The sequence below is a fragment of the Phoca vitulina genome, unplaced genomic scaffold (genome assembly GCF_004348235.1).
Source record: "Phoca vitulina isolate PV1807 unplaced genomic scaffold, GSC_HSeal_1.0 scaffold22, whole genome shotgun sequence".
NCBI lineage: Eukaryota > Metazoa > Chordata > Mammalia > Carnivora > Phocidae > Phoca > Phoca vitulina.
The window spans coordinates 45,564,924-45,589,279 of record NW_022589725.1 but is presented as its reverse complement, the minus strand read 5'-3'; the positions used below and the strand labels follow the sequence as shown (position 1 = coordinate 45,589,279).

At 37.3% G+C, this 24,356-nt stretch overlaps 1 protein-coding gene, 1 long non-coding RNA gene and 1 other non-coding gene across 12 annotated transcripts in view; 1 reads left to right on the top strand and 2 right to left on the bottom strand.

Moving 5' to 3' along the window:
- Positions 1-45: 45 nt before the first annotated feature.
- On the top strand, positions 46-21,998 carry LOC116641648. The gene is made up of 3 exons (XR_004301212.1): positions 46-422; positions 4,055-4,178; positions 21,914-21,998. It is a non-coding gene; the product is annotated as an uncharacterized LOC116641648 (long non-coding RNA).
- On the bottom strand, positions 4,697-4,803 carry LOC116642107. The gene has a single exon (XR_004301294.1). It is a non-coding gene; the product is annotated as a U6 spliceosomal RNA (small nuclear RNA).
- LIMS1 (LIM zinc finger domain containing 1) overlaps positions 21,441-24,356 on the bottom strand; it is a 156,836-nt gene continuing 153,920 nt past the window's right edge. For 7 of the 10 annotated variants that reach the window (XM_032419459.1, XM_032419461.1, XM_032419462.1 and 4 more), the window contains one exon: positions 21,441-24,196. Coding sequence is in view for 4 of the 10 variants with exons in the window: in XM_032419464.1 (XP_032275355.1) it covers positions 24,082-24,196 (115 nt within the window). In the remaining 6 variants the exon portion in view is untranslated. The remainder of the gene's footprint in view (positions 24,197-24,356) is intronic. The other 3 variants (XM_032419455.1, XM_032419456.1, XM_032419457.1) reach the window with 2 other exon arrangements.

The window sequence follows — 24,356 nt, the reverse complement described above, 5'->3', positions numbered from 1 at the left end:
GCGCCACGCCGACGTCGGCGTCTCTCCCGCCGCTCGTAGCCCTCTGGCCGGCCCCGCCCTAGGCTCTGCGTGGTCCTGCAGACGCCAGGTCGGATATTCTCTGTGAGAGAGTCGGCTGTGAGACGCGGGAAGGGAAAGTTCAAGACCGCGCTCGGACCAAGGGCTAGTAACTAGATCAGCGGGACGATGTTTTACCGGATGGATTCTCAAAACTTTGGGCCGTTTCTTCTTAATTTTAATTACGTGATGCTGTGGAAGGGAAAAGCACTCAGGCCATTTTGGTGAGCGTGTAAATTGGAAACACCTTTCTGGAGGCTGTTGGTTAAATATATGTCGGACACGTGTGAATACGGAAGCATACATGTTAAAATTCATGTATTTTGAAAGAATATGTGAGAAAATTAAAAGTGCATAATTAAAAGGTAGGCCACAGATACTGTTTTTGGACGATTATAATTGTATAATTTGAAGAGCCCCCCAGATTTTTATATATATATAAATATATATATATTTTAATAGCAGAACAGTATATACCAAAATGTTTATAGTAATTGTGTCAGCATGTCATCTGTATTTTCCAAATCTTCAAAATTATTTACTTTCTCCCAACCCGCACCCCAAGACTGTTTTATTGAATGGCTTTCTCAGAACAGAAATAAATCAACTTATTAAAGAAGTCAGATATTCTGATAATTTAAAAACAAAGCCTGGGTGGCTCAGTCGGTTAAGCATCTGCCTTCGGCTCCTGTCATGATCCCAGTCTCCTGAGATCCAGCCCGGCGTTGGGCTCGGTGCTCAGCAGGGAGCCAGCTTCTCCCTCTCCCTCTGCCTGCCTGCCTGTCTGCCTACTTGTGATCTCTCTCTCTCTGTCAAATAAATACGTAAAATCTTTTAAAAAATAAAAACAATGTCAAATTGGTGATACTTTTGAACTTACATCAGGTCTGGAAAATACTTCTTTGAATTCAAATTATATTTCAACAATAAAAAATACAGTTACCATTTTTAAAAACAGTATTTTGTTTTGGTTAAATTATCTGATTTATGAAATTACACAGTTTAATTTGAAAAGGAGGTTTAGAGTTCTTTGTATTTTTGTGGTCAGATACATCCTCCACACCTGTTCTTTTTTATAAGAAAAACACTTCTGGGGCGCCTGCTTCTCCCTCTCCCTTTCCCACTCCCCTTGCTTGTGTTCCCTCTCTCACTGTGTCTCCCTCTGTCAAATAAATAAAATCTTTTTAAAAAGAAAAAAACACTTCTATTTTATAATCATTCTGTTCTTGAGAGCAATTTAAAACAAGCAAAATTTTATTAATGTACAACAATAATTTTCTTTCCTACAAAATCATTTTGGGCTAGGACCCCCGAAGCAGTGCAAATGAAGTGAGATGACACCTACTAACAATTTATGTTCACATAAGTGGGACTTCCTCAATTGTTCTACCATGGATGAAGGCAGAGAACTCTAAACTCACCTACACAGCCCCTTCATTCATCTTTTCACTACAGAAAACAAGGTACCAGCAGGCTTTTTAGAATATCCAGTGTAATAACCAGTTTAGAACAAGTACCGGAGGAAGCAAAACAAAGAGCAGAAGAAAACTTGGAAGAATTGAATTATTATCCTCAGGAATATCTGAGTATCTATTGTAGCCCTAAAACAAAAACAAGTCATTAAAGTTTACTTTGGAAATTTGAATTTTAAAATCTTAGTTTAAAATGTTTTAGAAAATTTCAGTGGTGAAGACATTAGGTATAAAAAGATCATATCTCTGTGTACATACAGTAGGGTCTTAATTATCTGGGAAAATATCAAACAAATGAAATACGTTGAAATTTTGAACTGGAAGTTTAAAATGTTATGGAAAATTTTTGTCTTTTTTTAAAGATTCTATTTATTTTAGAGAGCATCCATGTGCACAGTGGGGATGGGGGGTGGGGCGGGTGGCGTGCAGAGGGGGAGGGAAAGAGAGAATCTTAAGCAGGCTCCAAGCCCAGCGTGGAGCCCCACCTGCGGCCCAATGCCAAGACCCAGAGATCATGACCTCAGCCAAAACCAAGAATCTGGCGCTTAACTGACTTAACCACCCTTATTTTTATCGTTTTTTAATGTAGACAAAACATAATTTTATCCAATCACTTAGAATTAACCTGACCTCTTACAGGCCATCTCCCCAGTCTCTCCTTTTTGATTTTTCCATATTTTCCAAATTTTTTACAATCAGCAAGGATTATCTTTATAAAGGGAGAAAGAGAGCATTTTCCTTTATCTCAATCATGCTGGATGTGAATAAAAGGAAGTGATTCTGAGATTAGTAGTGTGACGTATATTAGAGATAAAACTTAAAGAGAATGTGGTTTGGGATAGAAGATCCTATTTTAGATAGTTGATTTATTTCGCTTTAGGTGCCATTTATATATATCCAAGTGGAGATGCCTAGTATATAGATGGAATAGTAGGATGAAGATCTGTGATGGATTGGAAGTCATAAAACTGAGGTGACAGTTGAAGCCATGAGTTTACCTTGGAAAGAATGTTAGTAATAACAGCCATAGCTAACAAGTAAGCACTTGCTCTGTTCCATGTCCTTTTCTTAACATTTCATGTATTAGCTCATTTAATTCTCAACAGCTTCAGGAGGGTACTATTATTTTTATTATCCTTGGTTTTATAGATAGAAAACCAAGGGAGGGAACAGTAAGCAACTTTCCCAACCACACTTACCTGGTAAAATCACTACCATTAATCTGTTTAAGTCAAATAAACTGAAAAGGAGTGGGCCAAAAGGAGAATCTTCTTGAGGAACTCAGATGACTTAAGTACATTTATTATGCCTCAAAACATAAATTTTGGGGGCACCTGGGTGGCTCAGTATGTTAAGCGTCTGACTCTTGATTTCGGCTCAGGTCATGATCTCGGGGGTTGTGGGATAGAGCCCTCACTTTGGGCTCAGCAGGAAGTCGTCTTTTTTTTTTTTTTAAAGATTTTATTTGACAGAGACAGCGAGAGAGGGAACACAAGCAGGGGGAGTAGGAGAGGGAGAAGCAAGCTTCCCGCTGAGCAGGGAGCCCGATGCGGGGCTCGATCCCAGGACCCTGGGATCATGACCTGAGCCGAAGGCAGATGCTCAATGACTGAGCCACCCAGGCGTCCCTCAGCAGGAAGTCTGCTGGAGATTTTCTCTCCCTCTTCCCCTTCACCCCCCTCGCTAAAATTAATTAAATCTAAAAAAAAAAAAAAAAACCTCAGTTTTCACCAAATGGGAAGATGAGTCTGACCTTCTGGGCTTTCAAAATAGACATTCTCCATGATGATGTCCATTCTAGCCCACATCTTTTCCCAGCATAAACCAGTTACATCCAAATTTCTCACAAGTAATTACCCACCCCCGAAATCACACGTGTAACTGTAATGTTCTCTACAAGGAACTCCTTAGCAGGGGGATGAATTCCTCTCTAATGGCTCCATTACTCATGTTGATGCATTGCAAATTCAATTCAAATGACGGTTGAATCCATAGAAATATTTGGCTTATGACATTTTTCATTAGCAGCAGTTTTACCTGATTAATCGGAGTCCTCAACTTCTTAACTAATTGAACTAACAGGCATTTAACATTGATGCTGATCAAACAAGTTTCTCTCATCTCAAACACCTCTAGCCTCTATTGCTAATTATCATCAACTGCAGACACAGCTTTCATATATCACATGATTCCTTTTTTTTCAGAACCATTCATACTGTCAGTTCATCCCATCATTTTCTGTGTTCCCAATTTGTATGATTCTACAGTAATCGTAAACTTTTGTAGACAGCATTTTGAATATTCTCATGGCTTTTGAACTTAATAGACATGATGAGATTTAAAATGTTCATAAAGAACCTCAGAGACAAAAGGAACCAACATGACTGTGCATTGCCATTTTTTGGTTCTTGGACATAAGTTATTTTCATTTTAAAACTTTTGCTTTGATTTCATCTCTGAAAATAGAGGCTTTTGCACATGCTGCTCTCGACATCCATACAACCTAAACTGTCTTTCACGTGCAGGAATGGATCTTCCACCCATCAACTGAGAAAGGATTTGGAGCTATCACATGACAACACAACCCTGCCTGGAATTATGTGAGGCAGAGCTTGTACAAATAATAAATTAAGGAATACACGCACACACGTATGTATATGCATTTGTATGTATATATCTATATGTATGTGTATATGTGTGTATATATATACACGTACATATGTGTGTATGTATGTATCTATGGGAACTGAATCCCCCAAATCAGTGCTGTCTAATATAATGTGACCCAACATGTAACTTAAAATAATCTAGAAGTCACACTTTAAAAAGTAAAAAGGAACAGGAGAAATCAATTTTAATAATCTTTTATTCAATCCAATATACTTAAAATATTATAATTTCAACATGCAATTAATATAAACAAATTGTTAATAAGATATCTTACATTCTTTTTTGTACTAAGCATTTAAAATTTGGTGTATATTTTACATTTACATCTTAATTCAGATGCCAAGATTTCATCAAAAATACTCGATCTGTATTTAGATTTAGATTAGATTTAGGGTTGAAAAAATAGGTTAATATACCCAAGTTGTTCCAGACATACCTAGAAGTTTTCAGGAATTGAATTGAATATCAAGTTTGTTTGTTTATATATTTGTTTATTTTTAGATATGGAATGCTTCACAAATTTTCATGTCATCCATGCTCAGGAGCCATGCTAATTAATCTTCTATCATTCCAATTTTAGCATATGTGCTGCAGAAGTGAGCACCAGATATCAAGTTTTTAAATTAATTAAATTAAATCAAATTTAAAACTTCATTTCTCAGTAGCAGTAACAACATTTCAAGTGCTCAAGTGCCATGTGTCTAGTGTGTTGGACAGCACAGTTCTATATAATTCTGTCACTTGTTGTTCAGACATTAAACATAAAAAGGAAGAGGTTATGTAACTGTAGCACTCAACATGGCTGAAGGAAAATCCAAAAAGTACAGCATCCCAGAAGCCAAAAAGCAGAGCTTTAAGGAGAGAATAATCAACAGCATAAAATGCTACAAAAAGATAGGAACAGGGGAGCCTGGGTGGCACAGTCAGTTAAGCATCAGATTCTTGGTTTTGGCTCAGGTCCTGATCTCAAGGTGGTGAGGTTGAGCCCCATGTCAGGCTGAGGACCATGGGCTCCTGGGTGGCACAGTCAGGCGTCCAACTCTTGGTTTCGGCTCAGGTCATGATCTTGGGATCATGAGATGGAGCTCCATGTCAGGCTCTGTGCTCAGTGCAGAATTTGCTTGAGATTCTCTCTCCCTCTTCCTCTGCCCCTCCTGCTCCTGCTTTCACACACACACTCTCTCTCTCTCTAAAATAAATAAATCTTTAAAAAAAAAATCAGGAATGATGACTGAGAAAAACTCTTTAGACTTGCTTCCTAAAAGTTGATTTTTGAAAGAAATGGTGCAGACAAGAAACAGCATGCAAATGGCTAAGAAGGAATTAGGTGGTAAGGAAATGAAGGCACAAAATGATGATTACTCTCGTTTTAATAAGGAGAATTGATGTTGGTATTAATGGTAAATAATAATCTCAAAAAACTGCCCTTTTGGGGGTGTATAGGTTTATAACTTTTGAGATGTATAGATGCATGGAATCACTTCTACAATCAGGATACAGAACAATTCCTCATCCCCCAAGATTCATTCCCATTATTACTTTCAAGTCACACCCCACATTCAACCCTTACCATTGATCATTTCTTTATACTCTGGTTTTGTCTCTTCAAGAATATCATATGAATGGAATCATACAGTATGTAACCTTTTGATACTAGCTTATGTCACTCAGATAATGCCTTTGAAATTAATCGAAGTCCTTGCATGTATCGATAGGTTATTCTCCCTCATTGCTGAGTAATAGTCCGTGTATGAATGTACTACAGGTTTATCCATTTACCATATGTAGGACGTTCGGGTTGTTAACCAATTTCTGGTAATTATGAATAGAGCTGCTATAAACATTTGTATACATGTTTTTCAATGAACACAGTTTTCATTTCTCTAGGCCAAGAGGTAGCAAACTATGGCCTGTGGGCTGCCTGCCATTTCTGCAAATAAAATGTTATTGTAACACAGCTTCACCCATTCATTTACATACCTGTCTTCTAGCCGCTTTTGCACTACTGTGACACTGTTGAGTAGTTGTGACAGAGACCTATGTCCTTAAGCCTAAAATACTTACTTTTCTGGCCCTTTAAGGAAAACTTCACTTACACCTACTATAAAGACTCAGGAGTGGGACTGGTGGGTCCTATGGTGGGTGTTAGGTTTAACATTATAGAAAACTGCCAAAGTGTTTTCTAGAGCAGCTATATCATTTTTGCTTTCCCATCAGAAATATATGAGATTTAGGTGCTCTGCATCATTGTCATCACTTGGTATTGTCAGTGTTTTTTTGTTTAAGCCATTCTAAAAAGTATGTAGCAGATGTCATCATGGTTTTATTTTATCCCTTAGTAGGCAGTATTGTTGGACATTATTTCACAGACATATTTGCCATCCATATATCTTGTTTGGTAAACTGTGTTTTATTTGTTGCCCATATTTTAATCAGTTGTTTGTAATCTTAGTGTTGAGGCTTGAGAGGATTTATGTGTTCCGATGGCAAGTTCTCTATCAGATATGTGATGGGCAAACATCTTTCTCTCAGCCTATAGATTATTTCATTTTCTAAACAGTGTCTTCCACAAAGCAAACATTTTTTATTTTGGTAAAGTTCAACTTTCAATTTTTTTTCTTTTATGAATCATGCTTTTGATGTCATATCTAAGAACTCTTAGCGTAACCTCTAGTCACAAAGGTTTTCTTCCACATCTTACCCTTTTATTGATATATATGATCCACTTTGAGTTAATTTTTGTCAAGAATTTGGGGGGTTTTTTGCATATGGATGTACAATTATTCCAGGACTATCCTTTCTCCATTTAATTATTATTGCCTCTTTGTAGAAATTAGATGACCGTATTAGCTCGAGAATATATCTGGACTGTTTTGTTTCACTGATTTGTGTATCTTTCTTTTTTTTTTTTTTTTTAGAAAAGGGGGGGGGGCATGAGCTGGCAGGGGCAGAGGGAGAGAGAGAATCTTAAGCAGGCTCCATGAAGGCCTCGAACTCATGACCCTAAGATCATGACCTGAGATCATGAGCCAAAATCAAGAGTTGGTGTTTTAACTGACTGAGCCACCCAGGCGCACCTGATTTATGTATCTTTTTGCAGATACTTCACAGTCTTGATTATGCTAGCTATATATATCTTTTTTTTTTAAAGATTTATTTGAGAGAGAGAACACACATGAGAGTGGGGCAGGGGTTGGCAAAGGGAGAGGGAGAGAGGGAATCCTTGAGCCGACTCCCTGATGAGCGTGGAGCCTGACATGGGGCTCCATCCCAGGACCCTGAGATCATGACCTGAGCTAAAATCAAGAGTCGACTGCTCAACCAACTGAGCCACCCAGGCACCCCTAGCTATATATGTCTTAAAAATCAAGTAGTGGAATTCCTCAAGTAGTATGACTCTGTCAAAATTTCTTCTACAATTCCAACCAATATTTTGTGGTTTTAAGCATATACATCCTATACATATTTTGTTGGACTACAGCTATTTCATTTTTCATAGAGTGACTGTAAATGATATTATTTTTTAGATTTTGGCTTTCAATTGCTCATTGTTAGTATAGAGAAATACAGTTGATTTTTTATGTTGAACTTGTATCCTGTGACATTGTTCAATGTACCTTTTAGGGGGCGCCTGGGTGGCTCAGTCGTTGGGCGTCTGCCTCCGGCTCAGGTCATGATCCTGGGGTCCTGGGATTGAGCCCCGTGTTGGGCTCCTTGCTCAGTGGGGAGCCTGCTTTTCCCTCTCCCGCCTCCTCCTGCTTGTGTTCCCTCTCTTGCTGTCTCTCTCTCTCTGTCAAATAAATAAAATCTTAAAAAAAAAAAAATGTACCTTTTAGTTGTAGGAAGTATTTTGTAGGTTACTTGAGGTTTTACACACTGACAATCATGTTATTCAATCTGTATGCCTTTTATTTCTTTATCTTGCCTTATTTCATGGTCTAGGACTGTTAGTACAATATTGAATAAGACCTGTGAGAGAGAACATTCTTTCCTTGTTTTTGATCTTAAGGGGAAAGACTTTCACCATTAAGTGTCATGTTAGCTATAGGTTTAGGTAGATGCCTTTATCAGGTTAAGGAAATTTCTTTCTATTCCTAATTTGCTAACAGTTTTTATCATGAATGGACATTCTTTAAGCTGCTAATATGATTACATTGATTAATTTTTAAATATTAGACCATCCTCAAATTCCCAGGATAAATCCCACATGGTTGTGATGTGTTTTGCTTGTTTGCTTATTGTGGTAAAATACACATAACATAAAATTTACCATTTTAACCATTTTAAAATGTACAATTCATTGGCAATAAGTACATTCATGATCTTGTGCAACCACCACCACTACCATTTCCAAAAGTTTTTTTATTGTCCCAAATAGAAACTCTGTACCCATTAAACAATTAACTTCCCATTTCCCCCAGGCCCTGGTAACCTCTATTCTACTTTATGTCTCTATGAATTTGCCTATTACCTCATATACCTGGAACTATACAGTAATTGTCCTTTTTGTCTAGCTTATTTGGCTTAGCATGATGTTTTCAAGGTCCCTTCATGGTATAGCATTTTCCAGAATTTTATGGCTTTCTGTGGCTGAATGCAGATTAACCTTTTATATACTACTTGATTCAATTTGCCGATTTTTGTTGAGGATTTTGCATCTAAGTTAAGGGATATTGATATTTTCTTTTATTATCCTTTCTAATTTAAATTCAGTTTAATTAACATAGACTGTATTATTAGTTTCAGAGGTAGAATTTAGGGATTCATCAGTTGCATATAATACCCAGTGCTCATTACATCAAGTTCCCTCCTTAATGCCCATCACCTGATTACCCCATCCCCCACCCACTTCCCCACAGCAACCCTCAGCTTGTTTCCTGGAGTTAAAAGTCTCTTATGATTTGTCTCCTTGTCTGTTTTCATCTTATTTTATTTTTCCTCTCCTTCCCCTATGTTCATCTGTTTGTTTCTTAAATTCCACATATGAGTGAAAGCATATGGTATTTGTCTTTCTCTGACTGACTTATTTTGCTTAGCATAATACGCTCTAGCTCCAACCATGTTGTCGCAAATGGCAAGATTTCATTCTTTTTGATGGCTGAGTAATATTCCATTATATATATATCACATCTTCTTTATTCATTCATCTGTTGATGGACATCTGGGCTTTTCCCACAGTTTGGCTGTTGTGGACATTGCTGCTATAACCATTGGGGTGCAGGTGCCTCTTCAGATCACTACATTGTTTATCTTTGAGGTAAATACTTAGTAGTGCAATTACTGGGTTGTAGGGTAACTCTATTTTTAACTTTTTGAGGAACCTCTTTACTGTTTTCCAGAGTGGCTGCACCAGCTTGCATTCCCACCAACAGTGTAGGAGGGTTCCCCTTTCTCCGCATCCCCGCCAACGTCTGTTGTTTCCTGACTTGTTCATTTTAGTCATTCTGACTGGTATGAGGTGGTATCTCATTGAGGTTTTGATTTGGATTTCCTTGATGTCAAGTGATGTTGAGCACTTTTTCATGTGTCTGTTGGCCATTTGGATGTCTTCTTTGGAGAAATGTCTGTTCATGTCTTCTGCCCATTTCTTGACTGGATTATTTGGTTTTTTGGGTGTTGAGTTTGATAAGTTCTTTCTAGATCTTGGATACTAGCCCTTTATCTGATAAGACATTTGCAAATATTTTCTCCCATTCTGTCAATTGTCTTGGTTTTGTCAACTATTTCCTTTGCTGTACAGAAGCTTTTTCTCTTGATGAAGTCCTAATAGTTCATTTTTACCCTTGCTTCCCTTGCCTTTGGTGATATTTCTAGGAAGAAGTTGCTGCGGCCAAGGTCAAAGAGGTTGCTGCCTGTGTTCTCCTCTAGGATTTTGATGGATTCCTGTCTCACATTTAGGTCTTTCATCCATTTTGAGTCTATTTTTGTGTATGGTGTAAACAAATAGTCCAGTTTCATTCTTCTGCATGTGGCTGTCCAATTTTCCCAACACCATTTGTTGAAGAGACTGTCTTTTTTCCAGTGGATATTCTTTCCTGCTTTGTCGAAGATTAGTTGACTATAAAGTTAAGGGTCCATTTCTGGGTTCTCTATCTGTTCCATTGATCTATGTGTCTGTTTTTGTGTGTTTTAAAAAAGATTTTATTTATTTATTTGACAGAGAGAGACACAGTGAGAGAGGGAACACAAGCAGGGGGAGTGGGAGAGGGAGAAGCAGGCTTCCCGCTGAGCAGGGAGCCCAATGTGGGGCTCGATCCCAGGACCCTGGGATCATGACCTGAGCCGAAGGCAGACGATTAATGACTGAGTCACCCAGGTGCCCCTATGTGTCTGTTTTTGTGCCAGTACCATATTGTCTTGATGATTACAGCTTTGTAATACAGCTTGAAGTCCAGAATTGTGATGCCTCCAGTTTTGGTTCTCTTTTTCAACATTCCTTTGGCTATTTGGGGTCTTTTCTGGTTCCATACAAATTTTAAGATTGTTTGTTCCAGCTCTGTGAAAAATGTTGATGGTATTTTGATAGGGATTGCACTAAATGTGTAGATTGCTTTGGGTAGCATAGACATTTTAACAATATTTGTTCTTTCAATTCATGAACATGGAATGTTATTCCATTCCTTTATGTTGGTCTCAATTTCTTTCATAAGTGCTCTATAGTTTTCAGAGTATAGATCCTTTACCTCTTTGGTTAGATTTATTCCTAGGTACCTTATGGTTTTGGGTGCAATTGTAAATGGGATCCACTCCTTGATTTCTCTTTCTTCTGCCTCATTGTTAGTGTATAGAAATGCAACTGACTTCTGTACGTTGATTTTATATCCTGCAACTTTGTGGAATTCCTGTATCAGTTCTAGCAATTTTTGGGTGGAATCTTTTGGGTTTTCTGCATAGAGTATAATGTCATCTACAAAGACTGAGAATTTGACTTCTTTGCCGGTTTGGATGCATTTTATTTTTCTGTTGTCTGATTGCTGAGGCAAGGACTTCTAGTACTATGATGAATAGCAGTGGTGAGACTGGACATCCCAGCTGGGTTCCTGATCTTAGGGGAAAAGCTCTCAGGTTTTCCCCATTGAGGGTGCTATTCACTGTGTGTTTTTCGTATATGGCTTTTATGATATTGAGGTATGTTCCCTCTATGAGGGATACTGATAGTTTCTAATTTCCTTTGAGATTTTCTCTTTGATCCATCAATTATTTAGAAGTCTGTTGTTTAACTTCCAAATGTTTAGAGATTCTCCTGTTTCATTTGTTTTTTCGATTCCTAGTTTACTTCCATTAAGGTCAGAGGATATACTTTGCCTGGTTTCAATTCTTTTAAAATTGTTAAGGTTTGCTTTTTTTATTCCAAGATATAGTCTGTTTTGGTGAATCTTCCATGTGTACTTGAAAAGAATGTGTATTCTGCTGTTGAGTGTTCTATAAATGTCAGTTAGATCCAATTGGTTATGGTCCGGTTCCATTCTCAGTATCTTTATTGATTTTCTATCTACTAGTTATATCAATTATTGAGAGAGGAGTATTTAAGTCCCAAACTATAATTTTGGATTTGTCTCTTTTTTCCTTTAGTTCTGTCAGTTTTGGCTTCCAGAATTTTGAGGCTCTGGTGTTAGATGCAAACACATTTAGGATTATTGTGTCTTGTTAGTGAATTGACACTTTTACCATTATGTAATATCCTTCTTTATCCCTGATGATTTTCTTTGCTCTGAAGTCTACTTTGTCTGATACTAATATGTCTACTCTAGCTCTTCTGATTAATGTTCCTATGGTATTTCGTTTTCCATCTTTTTACTTTTAAACTACCTATATCATTATATTTAAAGTAGGTTTCTTAAACAGCATATAGTTAGGTATTGTTTTATCCACTCTGACAATATATATCTTTTAGTTGTTATGTTTAATCCATTTGTACTTAATGTAATTATTGATATGTTTGGATTTATATCTACCTAATTAAACCAAGTAAATGGTTTTTGTTTGTTCCATTTTTCACTTCTCTGTTTACTCTTTTCTGCCTTTTTGGTTATTTGAATATTTTGAATAATAATATTCTCATTTTGTTTTAATTTATTTATTGTCTTTGAATATATCACTTTGCATAGTTTTTTTTTTAATGGTGGCTCTAGGGATTACAATATACTTGTAGACTGCTTAGAATGAATACTGTATCATTTCAAGTAGACTGTAGAAACCTAATGACCATATAGATATCTTTACCTTCCCCTCTTTATGTTCTAGATGTCTCAAAGTACATTTACATGCATTGTAAACTGCGCTGAACAATCTTACAATTTTTTCTTTCAATCATCAAATATATTTTAAAGAACAGTAAAGGTAGATCCACTAGAGAGAGATCACTAAGGGAATAGAAGACTTTAACAACATTATAAACAAATTAGATCTAAAAGACATCTACAGAAAACTCTACCCAACAACAGCAGATTGCATGTTACTCTGAAGTGCACATGGAACATCCCCCAGTGTATACCATATGCCAGGGCATAAAACAAAACTCAATAAATTTAAAAGAATTGAATTCATAAAAAATATGTTTTCCCACAACAATGGAATGAAGGCAGAAGTCAATTACAGAAAGAAATCTTAGAAATTCAAAAATATGTGCATATTAAACAACATACTTTTTTTTTTTTTTTTTTAAGTAGGCTCCATCCCCAGCATGGCAATATAGGGCTTGAACTCACCACCCTGAGATCACACCCGAGCTGAGATCAAGAGTTAGATGCTCAACCAACAGAACCAACCAGGTGCCCCTAAACAACATACTTCTAAATAATCAGTGAGTCAAAAAAGAAATCACAAGGGAAATTAGAAAATATCTTGAGCTGAATGAAAATAAATATACAACATATCAAAACTTATGGGATGAAGTTAAAGTGGTACTTAGAGGGAAATTTATAGCTGAAAATTCCTATATTTATTTAAAAAAATATTTTATTTATTTATTTGACAGAGAGAGAGACACAGCGAGAGAAGGAACACAAGCAGGGGGAGTGGGAGAGGGAGAAGCAGGCTTCCTGTGGAGCAGGGAGCCTGATGTGGGACTCGATCCCAGGACCCTGGGACCATAACCCGAGCTGAAGGCAGATACTTAACAACTGAGCCACCCAGGTGCCCCTTAAAATTCCTTTATTTAAAAAGAATGATCTCAAATGAAAAACCTAAACCTGTGCCATAAGACACAGAAAAAGAAGGGGCACCTTGGTGGCTCAGTTGGTTAGATGTCCCACTCTTGATATTGGCTTGGGTCTTGATCTCAGGGTCGTGAGTTCAGGCCCCGAGTTGGGCTCCATGCTGGCCATGGAGCCTACTTAAAAAAAGGGGGGGGGGGTGCACCTGGGTGGCTCAGTCAGTTAAGCATCTGCCTTTAGCTCAGGTCATGATCCCAGGGTTCTGGGATTGAGCCCCACATTGTCGGGCTCTCTGCTCAGCAGGAGCCTGCTTCTCCCTTTCCCTCTGCCTGCCCTTCCCCCTGCTTCTGCTCTCTCTCTCTCTGTGTCAAATAAATAAATGAAATCTTAAAAAAAAAGAAGACATAGAAAAGAAGAACAAACTAAACATAAAGCAAGCTGAAGAAAGGAAATAACAAAGATTAAAGCTGAAATTGGTGAAATAGAGACTAGAAAAATAATAGAGAAAACTAAAAAAAAAAAAAAATCTAAGGAAAAAAATGGGTAGAAAACTTGGATATTTCTCCAAAGATGATATACAAATGGCCAACAATCATATGAAAGATGCTAAATGTCACTAATTATTAGAGAAATGAAAATCAAAATCAATAGGATCATCTTATGCCCAATTAAGATGGCTACGATCCAAAAAAAAAAAAAAAATCAGGAAATGACAAGTGTTGGTGAGGATGTGCAGCAATTGGAGTCCTTGTGGACTGTTGGTAGGAGTATACAATAGTGTAACCACTATGGAAAACAGTATGACAGTTTCTCAAAAAATTAAAATAGAGTTATCATATGAACAAGCAATCCCATTTATGTGTATATATACAAAAGAAGTGAAAGCAGGATCTTGAATTGATACTTGCATACATATCTTCCTAAAAGCTTTATTCACAATAACCAAGAGGCAGAAGCAATCCATATGTCCATTGACAGATTAATGGATAAAAAATGTGGTTATATATACAATGGAATTTTATTCAACCTTAAAAAGAGGAAATCCTGTCACATACTATCCCATGGATGAAGCTTGAGGACAATGTACTAAGGGAAGTAAGCCAGTCACCAAAAGGCAAATACTGTATGATTCCACTTGTATGAGGTATCTAAAGTAGTCAGATTCAAAGAAACAGCAAATTGAATGGCAGTCACCAAGGGAGGGACGAGGAGGAAACAGAGAGCTGTTTAATGTGTGTAGAGTTTCAGTTTTTCAAAATGAAAAAGTTCTGGAGATCTGTTTAACAACAATGCAAATATACTCAACACTACTGAAATGTACACTTAAAAATGGTTAAGATGGTAAATTTTATGTTATACATTTTTTACTACAATTAAATTTTTAAAAATTATTTTAAAAAATCATAGAGAAAATCAACAAAACCAAAAGTTGGTTTTTGAAAAGATTTTGAAAAGTGACAAAATTTTAGTTGATTGACCAAGAAGAATAGGCTCAAATTACTAAAACTGAGAATGAAAGAAGGGATATTAATACTGACTTACAGAAAGAAAAAGGATTGTAAGGGAATACTATGAACAATCATATGCTTGTGAATTAGGTAATTTATTTTTTTTTTTTTTAAAGATTTTATTTATTTATTTGAGAGAGAGAGAATGAGACAGAGAGAGCACATGAGAGGGGGGAGGGTCAGAGGGAGAAGCAGACTCCCTGCCGAGCAGGGAGCCCGATGCGGGACTCGATCCCGGGACTCCAGGATCATGACCTGAGCCGAAGGCAGTCGCTTAACCAACTGAGCCACCCAGGCGCCCTGAATTAGGTAATTTAGATGAAGTGGAATAATTCATAGACAAAAACTACCAAAATGACTCAAGAAGAAATAGAAAATGTGAATAGACCTATACAAGAGATTGAATTGAAATTAAAAAAACATCTAGGGCGACCTGGGTGGCTCAGTCGTTTGAGCTACTGACTCTTGGTTTCAGCTTGGGTTGTGATCTCAGGGTCGTGGGATCGAGCCCTGTGTGGGGCTCTGTGCTCAGTGTGGGTTCTCTCTCTCCCTCTCCCTTGGCCCCTTCCTCCATTCTCTCTCTCTCTCTCAAATAAATGAATAAATAAAATCTTTTAAAAAAATAATAAAAATAAGGGGCGCCTGGGTGGCTCATCCATTAAGCAGCTGCTTTGGCTCAGGTGGTGATCTTCAGGTCCTGAGATTGAGCCCCGCCCCAGGCTTCCTGCTCATTGGAGAGTCTGCTTCTCCCTCTTCCTCTGCCCCTCCCTCCTGCTTGTGCACTCTCTCTCTCAAACAAAGAAATAAAAATCTTTAAAAAATAATAAAAATAAAAATAAAAACCACCCAACAACAAAAAGCCCCAGAACCAAATGGCTTCACTGATGAATTCTACTAAACTTTTAAAGAAGAATAAATGCCAATCCTTCTTAAACTCTTCAAAAAATTAGAAGAGAATGGAACACTCTCTGATGTAATCCCTGACAAAAGTATTACTCTGATTCCAAAGGCAGGAAAAAACAACAAAAGAAAAGTACAGACTGATATCCTTTATGAATATGTATGCAAAAATCCTCAGCAAAATGTAAGCAAACTGAATCCAGCAGCTTCTAAAATGGATTACACCAAGTAGGACTTATCCCAGGAATGTGAAGTTGGTTCACATACAAAAATCAACCCATGTATTACAAAATGTTAATAGAATTAAATGACAAAACCACACAATCATCGCAACAGGTTCAGAATAAAGCATTTAATAAACCCCAATCCCTTTCATGAGAGAAATAATCAACCAAGTAGGAACAGAGGAGAATTTCCTCACCTGGTAAAGGGTATCTACAAAAAAACCCCACAGTTGACATCATATTTAATGGCAAGAGGTAGAAAGGTTTCCTTCTAAGATAAGGAACAAGACAAAGATGTCCTCTTTCACTATTTCTGTTTAACATTATACTGGAGGTTCTAGCCAGGGCAATTAGGGAAGGAAAACAAATAAAATGCATTCATATAGGAATGGAAGACATAAAAATACCTCTTTCACAAATGACATAATCTTATATATGGAAAACTCTTAAGAGTTTTTTTTTTTTAAGATTTTTATCTATTTTTTGACAGAGAGAGAGACAGCGCGAGAGAGAACACAAGCAGGGGTTGTGGGAGAGGGAGAAGCAGGCTTGCTGCCGAGGAGGGAGCCTGATGTGGGGCTCGATCCCAGGTCCCTGGGATCATGACCTGAGCCAAAGGCAGACGCTTAATGACTGAGCCATCCAGGCACCCCAAGAGTTCTCAAAAAAAAAAAAAAAATACTAGAGCTAATAAGCAAGTTCAACAAGGTTGCATGATACAAGATCAATTAAAAATCAGTTGTCTTCTGTAAAATAGCAATGAACAATGGAAATGAAATTAAGAAAACAATTCCATATAGAATAGCATCAAAAAGAATAAAATACTTATGAATAAATTTAACCAAAGAAATGTAAGATTTGTAGACTGAAAAGTACACATTTTAAAAAGGAATTAAAGGAGATCCAAATAAATGGAAAGATATCCCATGTTCATGAATTGGATGAAAATATGTGTCCACAAAAAACTTGTATGCAAATGTTTATAGCAGCATGATTCATAACAGCCAAAGGTGGAAAAAACCCAAATGTCCATCAACTGTAAATTTATAAACAAAATGTGGTATGCCCGTATAACAATATTATCTGGTAAAAAAGGAATGAAGAACTGATGTATGCTTCAATGTGGATAAACCTTGACAACATTATGCTAACTCAAAGAAACCAGTCACAAAGACAACATATTATATAATTCAATTTTTAAAAAAGATTTTGTTTATTTATTTGTCAGAGAGAGAGTACAAGCAGGGGAAGCGACAGGCAGAGGGATAAGTAGGCTCCCCTCTGAGTAAGGAGCCCCATGGGGGGCTTGATCCCAGGACCCTGAGATCATGACCTGAGCCAAAGGCAGACGCTTAACCGACTGAGCCACCCAGGCATCCCTATATAATTCAATTTATATGAAATGTCCAGAGTATGCAAATTCATAAACACATAAATAACAGAAAGTTGGCCAGTGGTTGCTAAGGGATGAGAGGTGGGATTGGGAGTGACTGCTAACATGTATGGGGTCTCTTGTTAGGGTGATGGAATCACCCTATAATTAAATCATGGGGATGGCTGACTAACATTATGAATATACTAAAAAAAAAAAAAAAAAAATCACTGAATTAAGTTAAATCCTCTGGAGAATGTAGATATTTTTGTTGAGGCAGATAATCCACCTGGTTAGATTCAAACCACAACTTCCAACTCCCCTTCTGTGGTCTGTGATTCAAAAGTCAGTTCAGTTTCCAGAGTGTGGACGGGGCTATTCAAGTTCTGTCCCAGTTGTGTGCCACCTAGTGGTCGGTTGAGGACCACGGGCGGTGGTCTGTCAGTTCAGCCTCAGTCTTTGGTGTATTGAGCAGGGCCAGGTCCGTGCAGGGGAGCAGCTCAGAAAGGAGCCCCAAGTTCGTAAACAACTTTGTGGGTTCACTTCCCTAAGCAGCTCTCTTGGCAATTTCCCTGTTACTTTTGTTTCCTGCAGCTTCCAGTTTTTAGTCTTCTGATCAGAAAACTGAGGCTTGTTTACTTTTTGGTTTACCCTCTCCCCAGTTCTAATTTGTGTCCTTTTATCTGGCATCGGAAACTCATTAAACTCATTAGAATTGTGTATGAACTAAGCAGGTGACAAGCAAGGGCCTAGGGGATTTTTCCGAGTGACCTATGAACGTTAGTGCGTGGACTTTAATAACCTTTGGTCTTTTTAAGGCTCTTGTTCCCTCATTTTTGCCTGTATTCTGGTAGAAGTTACCAGAAAGCTTAGTTCCAGATAGTTTAGGACTCATCATTGTACACAAAATTAGAAGGCCCTAGCTGTCCTCTGAAGGAATCTACAATTTGAAAGAGGGAAATAGCCATGTAAAGTTTTCAAAAATAGAGAATAACATTTAAGAACAATACCTCCTGATTAAATGTGGGGTTTGGGGGGATTACCTGGAAAGCAGTATGAATAATTTTCAAAATGCTGATATGTTGACCCCCAACATAATCCCTCTTATGGGGTTTAACATGGTGCCAAAGATATGTGGTGAACAAATATCCTTTTAGTAAGCTGCTCCTTTCATGCTTGTCTCTAATATTTTGGGGATTGAGATCTTCTTCTTGGGCTGTAAAAACACAGCTGAGATTTCTAGTAGGGAATAAGAGCCCAGTCGCCTGCCGGTACAATTTTAGATTTAAGAAGCCATTTTTGACCTATGCACCAATTAGTGACAGTCATCAAGTGGCCATCTCCTACTTGATCTTGTGACATCAAAAATTCTAATATGACAGTAGGATTAGAAAGTGAAGAAGGAAATCCCAAGGTTTTAGAAGGGAGAAGAAATTACATTTTTTCCTCCCCAGACACTGGGGTCTCCCCAGTGGAGAAGTCGAGTCAGGTGAGGCAAATCAGCACACTTGTGCAATCCCCCGTTGACTGGAGATTCTAGAACCTGAGGGGGTGAATCCGAGGCACTGAACTCATGATCCACCCAGTAAGATCTTCAGGTTTGGGTGATCACAGCACAGTTTAGGGAGCACAGCCGGAACAGAGCTTTACTTTCAACTCTGCTAAGTTAGAATTCCTGAGAATTTATATAGGAGCTTGCTTTAAAAATCTCACCAGCGCTCCACGGATGGAGGAAAATTTGCCAACAACAACAAAGATGCAAACAATATTGCAGATACATATTTAACCCATTTAACAAAACACATTCAAAAAATAAAGCTAGCATTTCCATTACTGTAGCATAATATTAACTTTGGCAAACCGGAAAGCACTACCTGAATTGAATACGGTCCCCCTTCTTCCCTGCCAAAAAACTCCAAACAAAACACTTCAGAACCATTTTAATAACATTTTCTGAAGATTTATTTTAGAGAGACAGAGAGCGAGCAAGCACTGGGGCACCCACCCCTGGCCTCTTCCCCTGCCAGGCTGACCATGTTCCCCTCTGGAGATCCAGCTCCTCTAGGAGCCTTCCCTCCCCCTCTGCTGCTGGGATCTGGCAAAATCCTACGTTCACCCTCGCAACACTTCCTACGTGGCGCTGTGATTACCCATCTCTCCCACTTGGGCGGGAGGAAATCAAAGCTCTGCACCCGCGCAGGGGAGGAAAAGGAGTCCGAGACTCAAATCACAGAGAACCTGAATCTCTACGTTCAAGGAGGACGAAGGGCAAGGAAAGGATGGTGCACGGGAAGAGGAATGCCCCTCGAAAGCACCACACAGTGCCTCCGGCCTTGCTGAGGGATGTAGTAAGATATGTTAACATACATATATAAGGAGATGTAAGATATCTCCTTTGCTAAGAAATGAAAAATATAGGAATTATGGTGAATAATGGGAAGACTCCACCACTATTCTGTATGGTCCTGGGATTTGGCTCACACAGTAACCAGATCATTTTCTTTTATTCACAAACATGCATATTTCTACTTTATATTCAAGAACACGTCAATTTTCTCTCTCGCGCGCGCACACACACACCACAAGTAACAGAGTAGAAACATTTATACATTTGGAATCACAGGAATACTTGGGTTCAAATTCTGAAGATGCCATTTTTAAGTCGTGCAACCTCAAAGGACCTACTTAATGTCAGTTTGCAGCTCCTCTGCTATAATGTGGAAAGAATTTTAAGTAACCCATATGATTTTAAGGATTAAATAAGATAGTATTTGTGGAACCCACCTTGTGAACTTTATATAATGTTTAATTTGATATTCTTACATGGATGTAGATATGACTACTTAAATTATGTTCCAAAAAAACTACATATAGGAAAAATTTAAAATGACTTTTAAGAGAAACTTTAAAAAAAATTGATATATAATTGACCTATGACATTCTATATCAGATGTACATGATTCAATATCTGTATTTGTGAAATGATCACAGTAAGTCTAGTTATCCATCACCACACATAATTACAAAATTTTTTATTCTCATAAGTTTTCAGATATACAATACAGTATTATTAACGATAGTCACCATGCTGTATAGTACATCTCCTCCATGACTTTATTTTATAACTGGAAGTTTGCACCTTCTGATCCCCTTCACCCACTTCACCCACCCCAACACCCAGCTTCTGGCAATCACTGATCTGTTCTCTGTATTGATGAGTTGGGTTATTGTTTTTTCTTTTAGGATTCCATGAGATCATATGGTATTTATTTTTCTGATTTATTTCACTTAGCATAAAGCCCTCAAGTTCTACCCATGTTGCAAATAGCAAGATTTCCTTTTTTATGGCTGAATAATATTCCATTGTGTGTGTGTGCGCGTGTGTGTGTGTGTGCGCCTGTATACACACCACAATTTCTTTATTCATTCATCTGTGGATGGACACTGAGGTTGTTTCCAAAACAGTTTCCTTTTTAAAAAAGATTTATTTATTTTAGAGAGAGAGAGAGAGTGGAGGGAGGGCAGAGGGCGAGCACCCTTCAAGCCGACTCCTTGCTGAGTGCAGAGTCTGACGCCAGGCTCGATCCCACGAGCCATGAGATCATGACCTGAGCTGAAACCAAGAGTCAGATGTTTAACTGACTGAGCAACCCAGGTGCCCCATAAAGATTTTATTTTTGGGGGCGCCTGGGTGGCTCAGATGGTTGAGTGTTTGCCTTCAGCTCAGGTCATGATCTCCAGGTCCTGGGATCGAGCCCCGCATTGGGCTCCCAACTCAGCAGGGAGTCTGCTTCTCCCTCTCTCTGCCTCTCTCCCTGCTTGTGCTCTGTCTCTCTCTCTCTCAAATGAATAAATAAAAAAATCTTTAAAAAAAAGATTTTTTAAAGTAATCTCTACACCCAACATGGGGCTCAAACTCACAACCCTGAGATCAAGAGTTGCACACTCCACTGACTGAGCTAGCCAGGCACCCCACCAAAACAGTTTTCTTAAGCATTAGTCCTATCTTCTCATAGTTCCATGTCTCAAAGTCATTCAAATGAAACAATGCACAATAAGATTATTCTTAATAATTATGAACATTTATTAAACACCAAGAGTATACTGCAGTGGTTGCTATGTAAAAACACAATTAACAGCATAGTGTCCCTGCCATCAAGCTTACAATCTAAAATGAAATACAACAAGAATGCTGTAAGCCTACCTCAAAATTTTCTTAACTTAGAAATGGCTATTTCGGCAAGTAAGTGAGGCAAAATGGCCTGTCATTTTAGATACAATGTTAATAAGGCTTTGAACATGATCCAAAGAATATTTTACTTGTACCCAGGCATTTCCCCCGATTATAGTAGGCTTGGTAAGAAAAAGAGCACTTAGAAATTGGGTGAGAACAATGAATTATTTCAAATTGCCTTGTAGGACTTTAAAGAGAGAAATGCTTACTAGCCTGAGTTTTTCCACAGCCAGGGGAAACCCCATGAAAAATATCATGAATTCGACCAAGCTGTCTTCTATTCCACTTGCAACTTTTTGACTTCCTCCTCCTTTCCCACAGGTAAGGACTCCAGTGAAGCCCCTAGCAGCGAAGAAGTACTGTATCTAGACAAAATACCCTAAAGTTGTAGAGGGTTACCAAATCGGACTTCCAGGAAATATTAATTCCTATTTTAAAAGAGGAGTGAGCAAAGACAGCAGTGCGCATCTGGCTGCAGGAGAGGCCGGGCTATGTAAGATACGTAAACAAAGCAGCTGAGCTCAGTTCATGCATCTTCAAAGTGATTAAGAATATGGGTAAATAATTGCTTTCTGTCCCTTATTTCTGGTGTAGGGGGATTTGACAATTTAGCATCAAGATCCCAAATTGCAAAACCTGTACTATTTTGCCTATATCCATAGTATAATATTTAATAAATACTTCCAAAGTTTTCCTTGCTGGTCACGTATTAGCTGACAAAGGCATTCTGAAGGGATTTTGATTCTTACTGTCAGATGCAAAGACTGTTTTAAACGTCTGAGTACATACAGTCAAACTATATATTGATTATTTTCAACCACTGATAATTCTTTGAACTCTAAAAGAACAGTAAAAAGTATTGGTTATAAGTTATCTGAAAACCGAAATAGAAGTTACTCTGTAAAGTGCATGCACAAATTTAAAAAAAAATACATGCATACAAATATTTTAATGGCAGAGTGGTAGCATCCTGAGGTTGTTTTTTTTTTTTTTTAAATGGCAAAACAATATTTCAGCAATTTTTTTAAAAACCAGTAATTTCCTCCTTAAAAGTCCATCTTGGGAACTTTCTTTTAAATGATAACACAGCAGCAGCAACATTGAAAAAATGTTCACAAAATTTGCTTTGCATACAGGTTTATCGAGAAAGAATGGTCCAGAAACTTCAGGATAAACTTTCTAAAAACACTTTTTATAAAGTAGAATAATACACTACTTTTGACCTAAAGTTGACATTTAAACACCCTCCTCCCAATTTAAAAGTGTCATTTTTACCTCCTCCTTATAGTAAATAAAATCCAATTACATTTGAAATGAAAAACTTGAAACACCTATCAATATCATTCTTCTAACAAGATGACAAAAATTAATTTCAATTAATTAAATTCAATTTTTTCTCCCAAAAAAAAGGAGAGAAAAATAAAAAATCAAGTATCACCATAGCTGTGGCAGAGGAATTTGGGTTTACAAATCTCAATCAATGCACTTATTTTTGGTATTGCATGAAACAGCTAGAATTCCTGAATAACCTATGTTTTTCTAAGGCAAGGCAAGTTTGATTATGTGTAAAGCATAGACATTAGCATAGTTATAAAGGCAGTAGGACCAATACATATACATTCACTTGTTTTAAGTGATACATCAAGCTACATAAAATTTAATTTCGTGTCCTATTCTAAAACTACATCTTTGACCTTAAGCTTAGAAGCATAATTGCTGTAAATACGTTAAAAAATACTTCATTTTTTCCAATATTGTAAAGTATACTGAATTTTCAAATGCCTAGTATAAATTTTTTTGCACAAAATTTAAAAAGGCATACTATTAGCTAGCTATAACTACTGTGTTAAGTAATTGTACTAAGGAAGAAGTTCATAAGGAGAACAAAATATAAACTAAGCATAATTATTGCATTTAACAAAAATGAAATCAAGTAGTTCTGAATGCACTTTTTTGTCTTAGTAATGTGTATATTCATTTTATGGCTACTAGCTACTAATCTGATAAACATACTCAGATTCTGTAAGATTTGTTTTTCTTGGCTGGTTATTTTTTTTCCTTCTCTCCAACAGCAGTTGGAATTATTTTTCTTTCAAATACAAAGTAAAATAATGTTTCTATTTTTTATCTGAGCCATGTGAAAGCTGACTCCCTACTTTCATTTTTAGAAGTTAAATTAATTTTTTTGGACCTTAGTTAAAATCTAACATCTAAACCATGTGTTTTTTGCTGTTAAGTACAATCTACATTTCGATGAATTGATAAGGGTTATTAACAAAAGCAAATCTTGACTTCTTCTGTGTTTTAAATATGATTACACAGGCTTTTTTTCTTTTTTAATGAGAAGAAGGAGATGAAGAAAACCATTCATATATGAGGCCCTCTTCACTCAACTATTTTGAGATACAGCTTTAAATAGGGTGGATCAAGTCAAGTAATGTTGGTAATCTCTTTTCTTTGCATAGAAGAGAAAAAACAAATAAAGGAAGTTACTTCCTTCCTAAGGTCTCAGCTAGTTTCTTAAGTCTTTTCTTCAGCTCCAACGGAAATTTCTCATAGCACTTCTTACAGACTGGCTTCATGTCAAACTCCACAAATTTATTCCTAAAGAGAGTAACAATAATAAAAGAAATTAGTAGAAATGTATTTTACACAGATATATAAATAATGTGAGGTAATTTTACTGAAGTAAATGAAGACACTATATGATAACATTGATATTCATAGCAAAAAACTATAATTCTAATCTCAACTTTTGTCATTG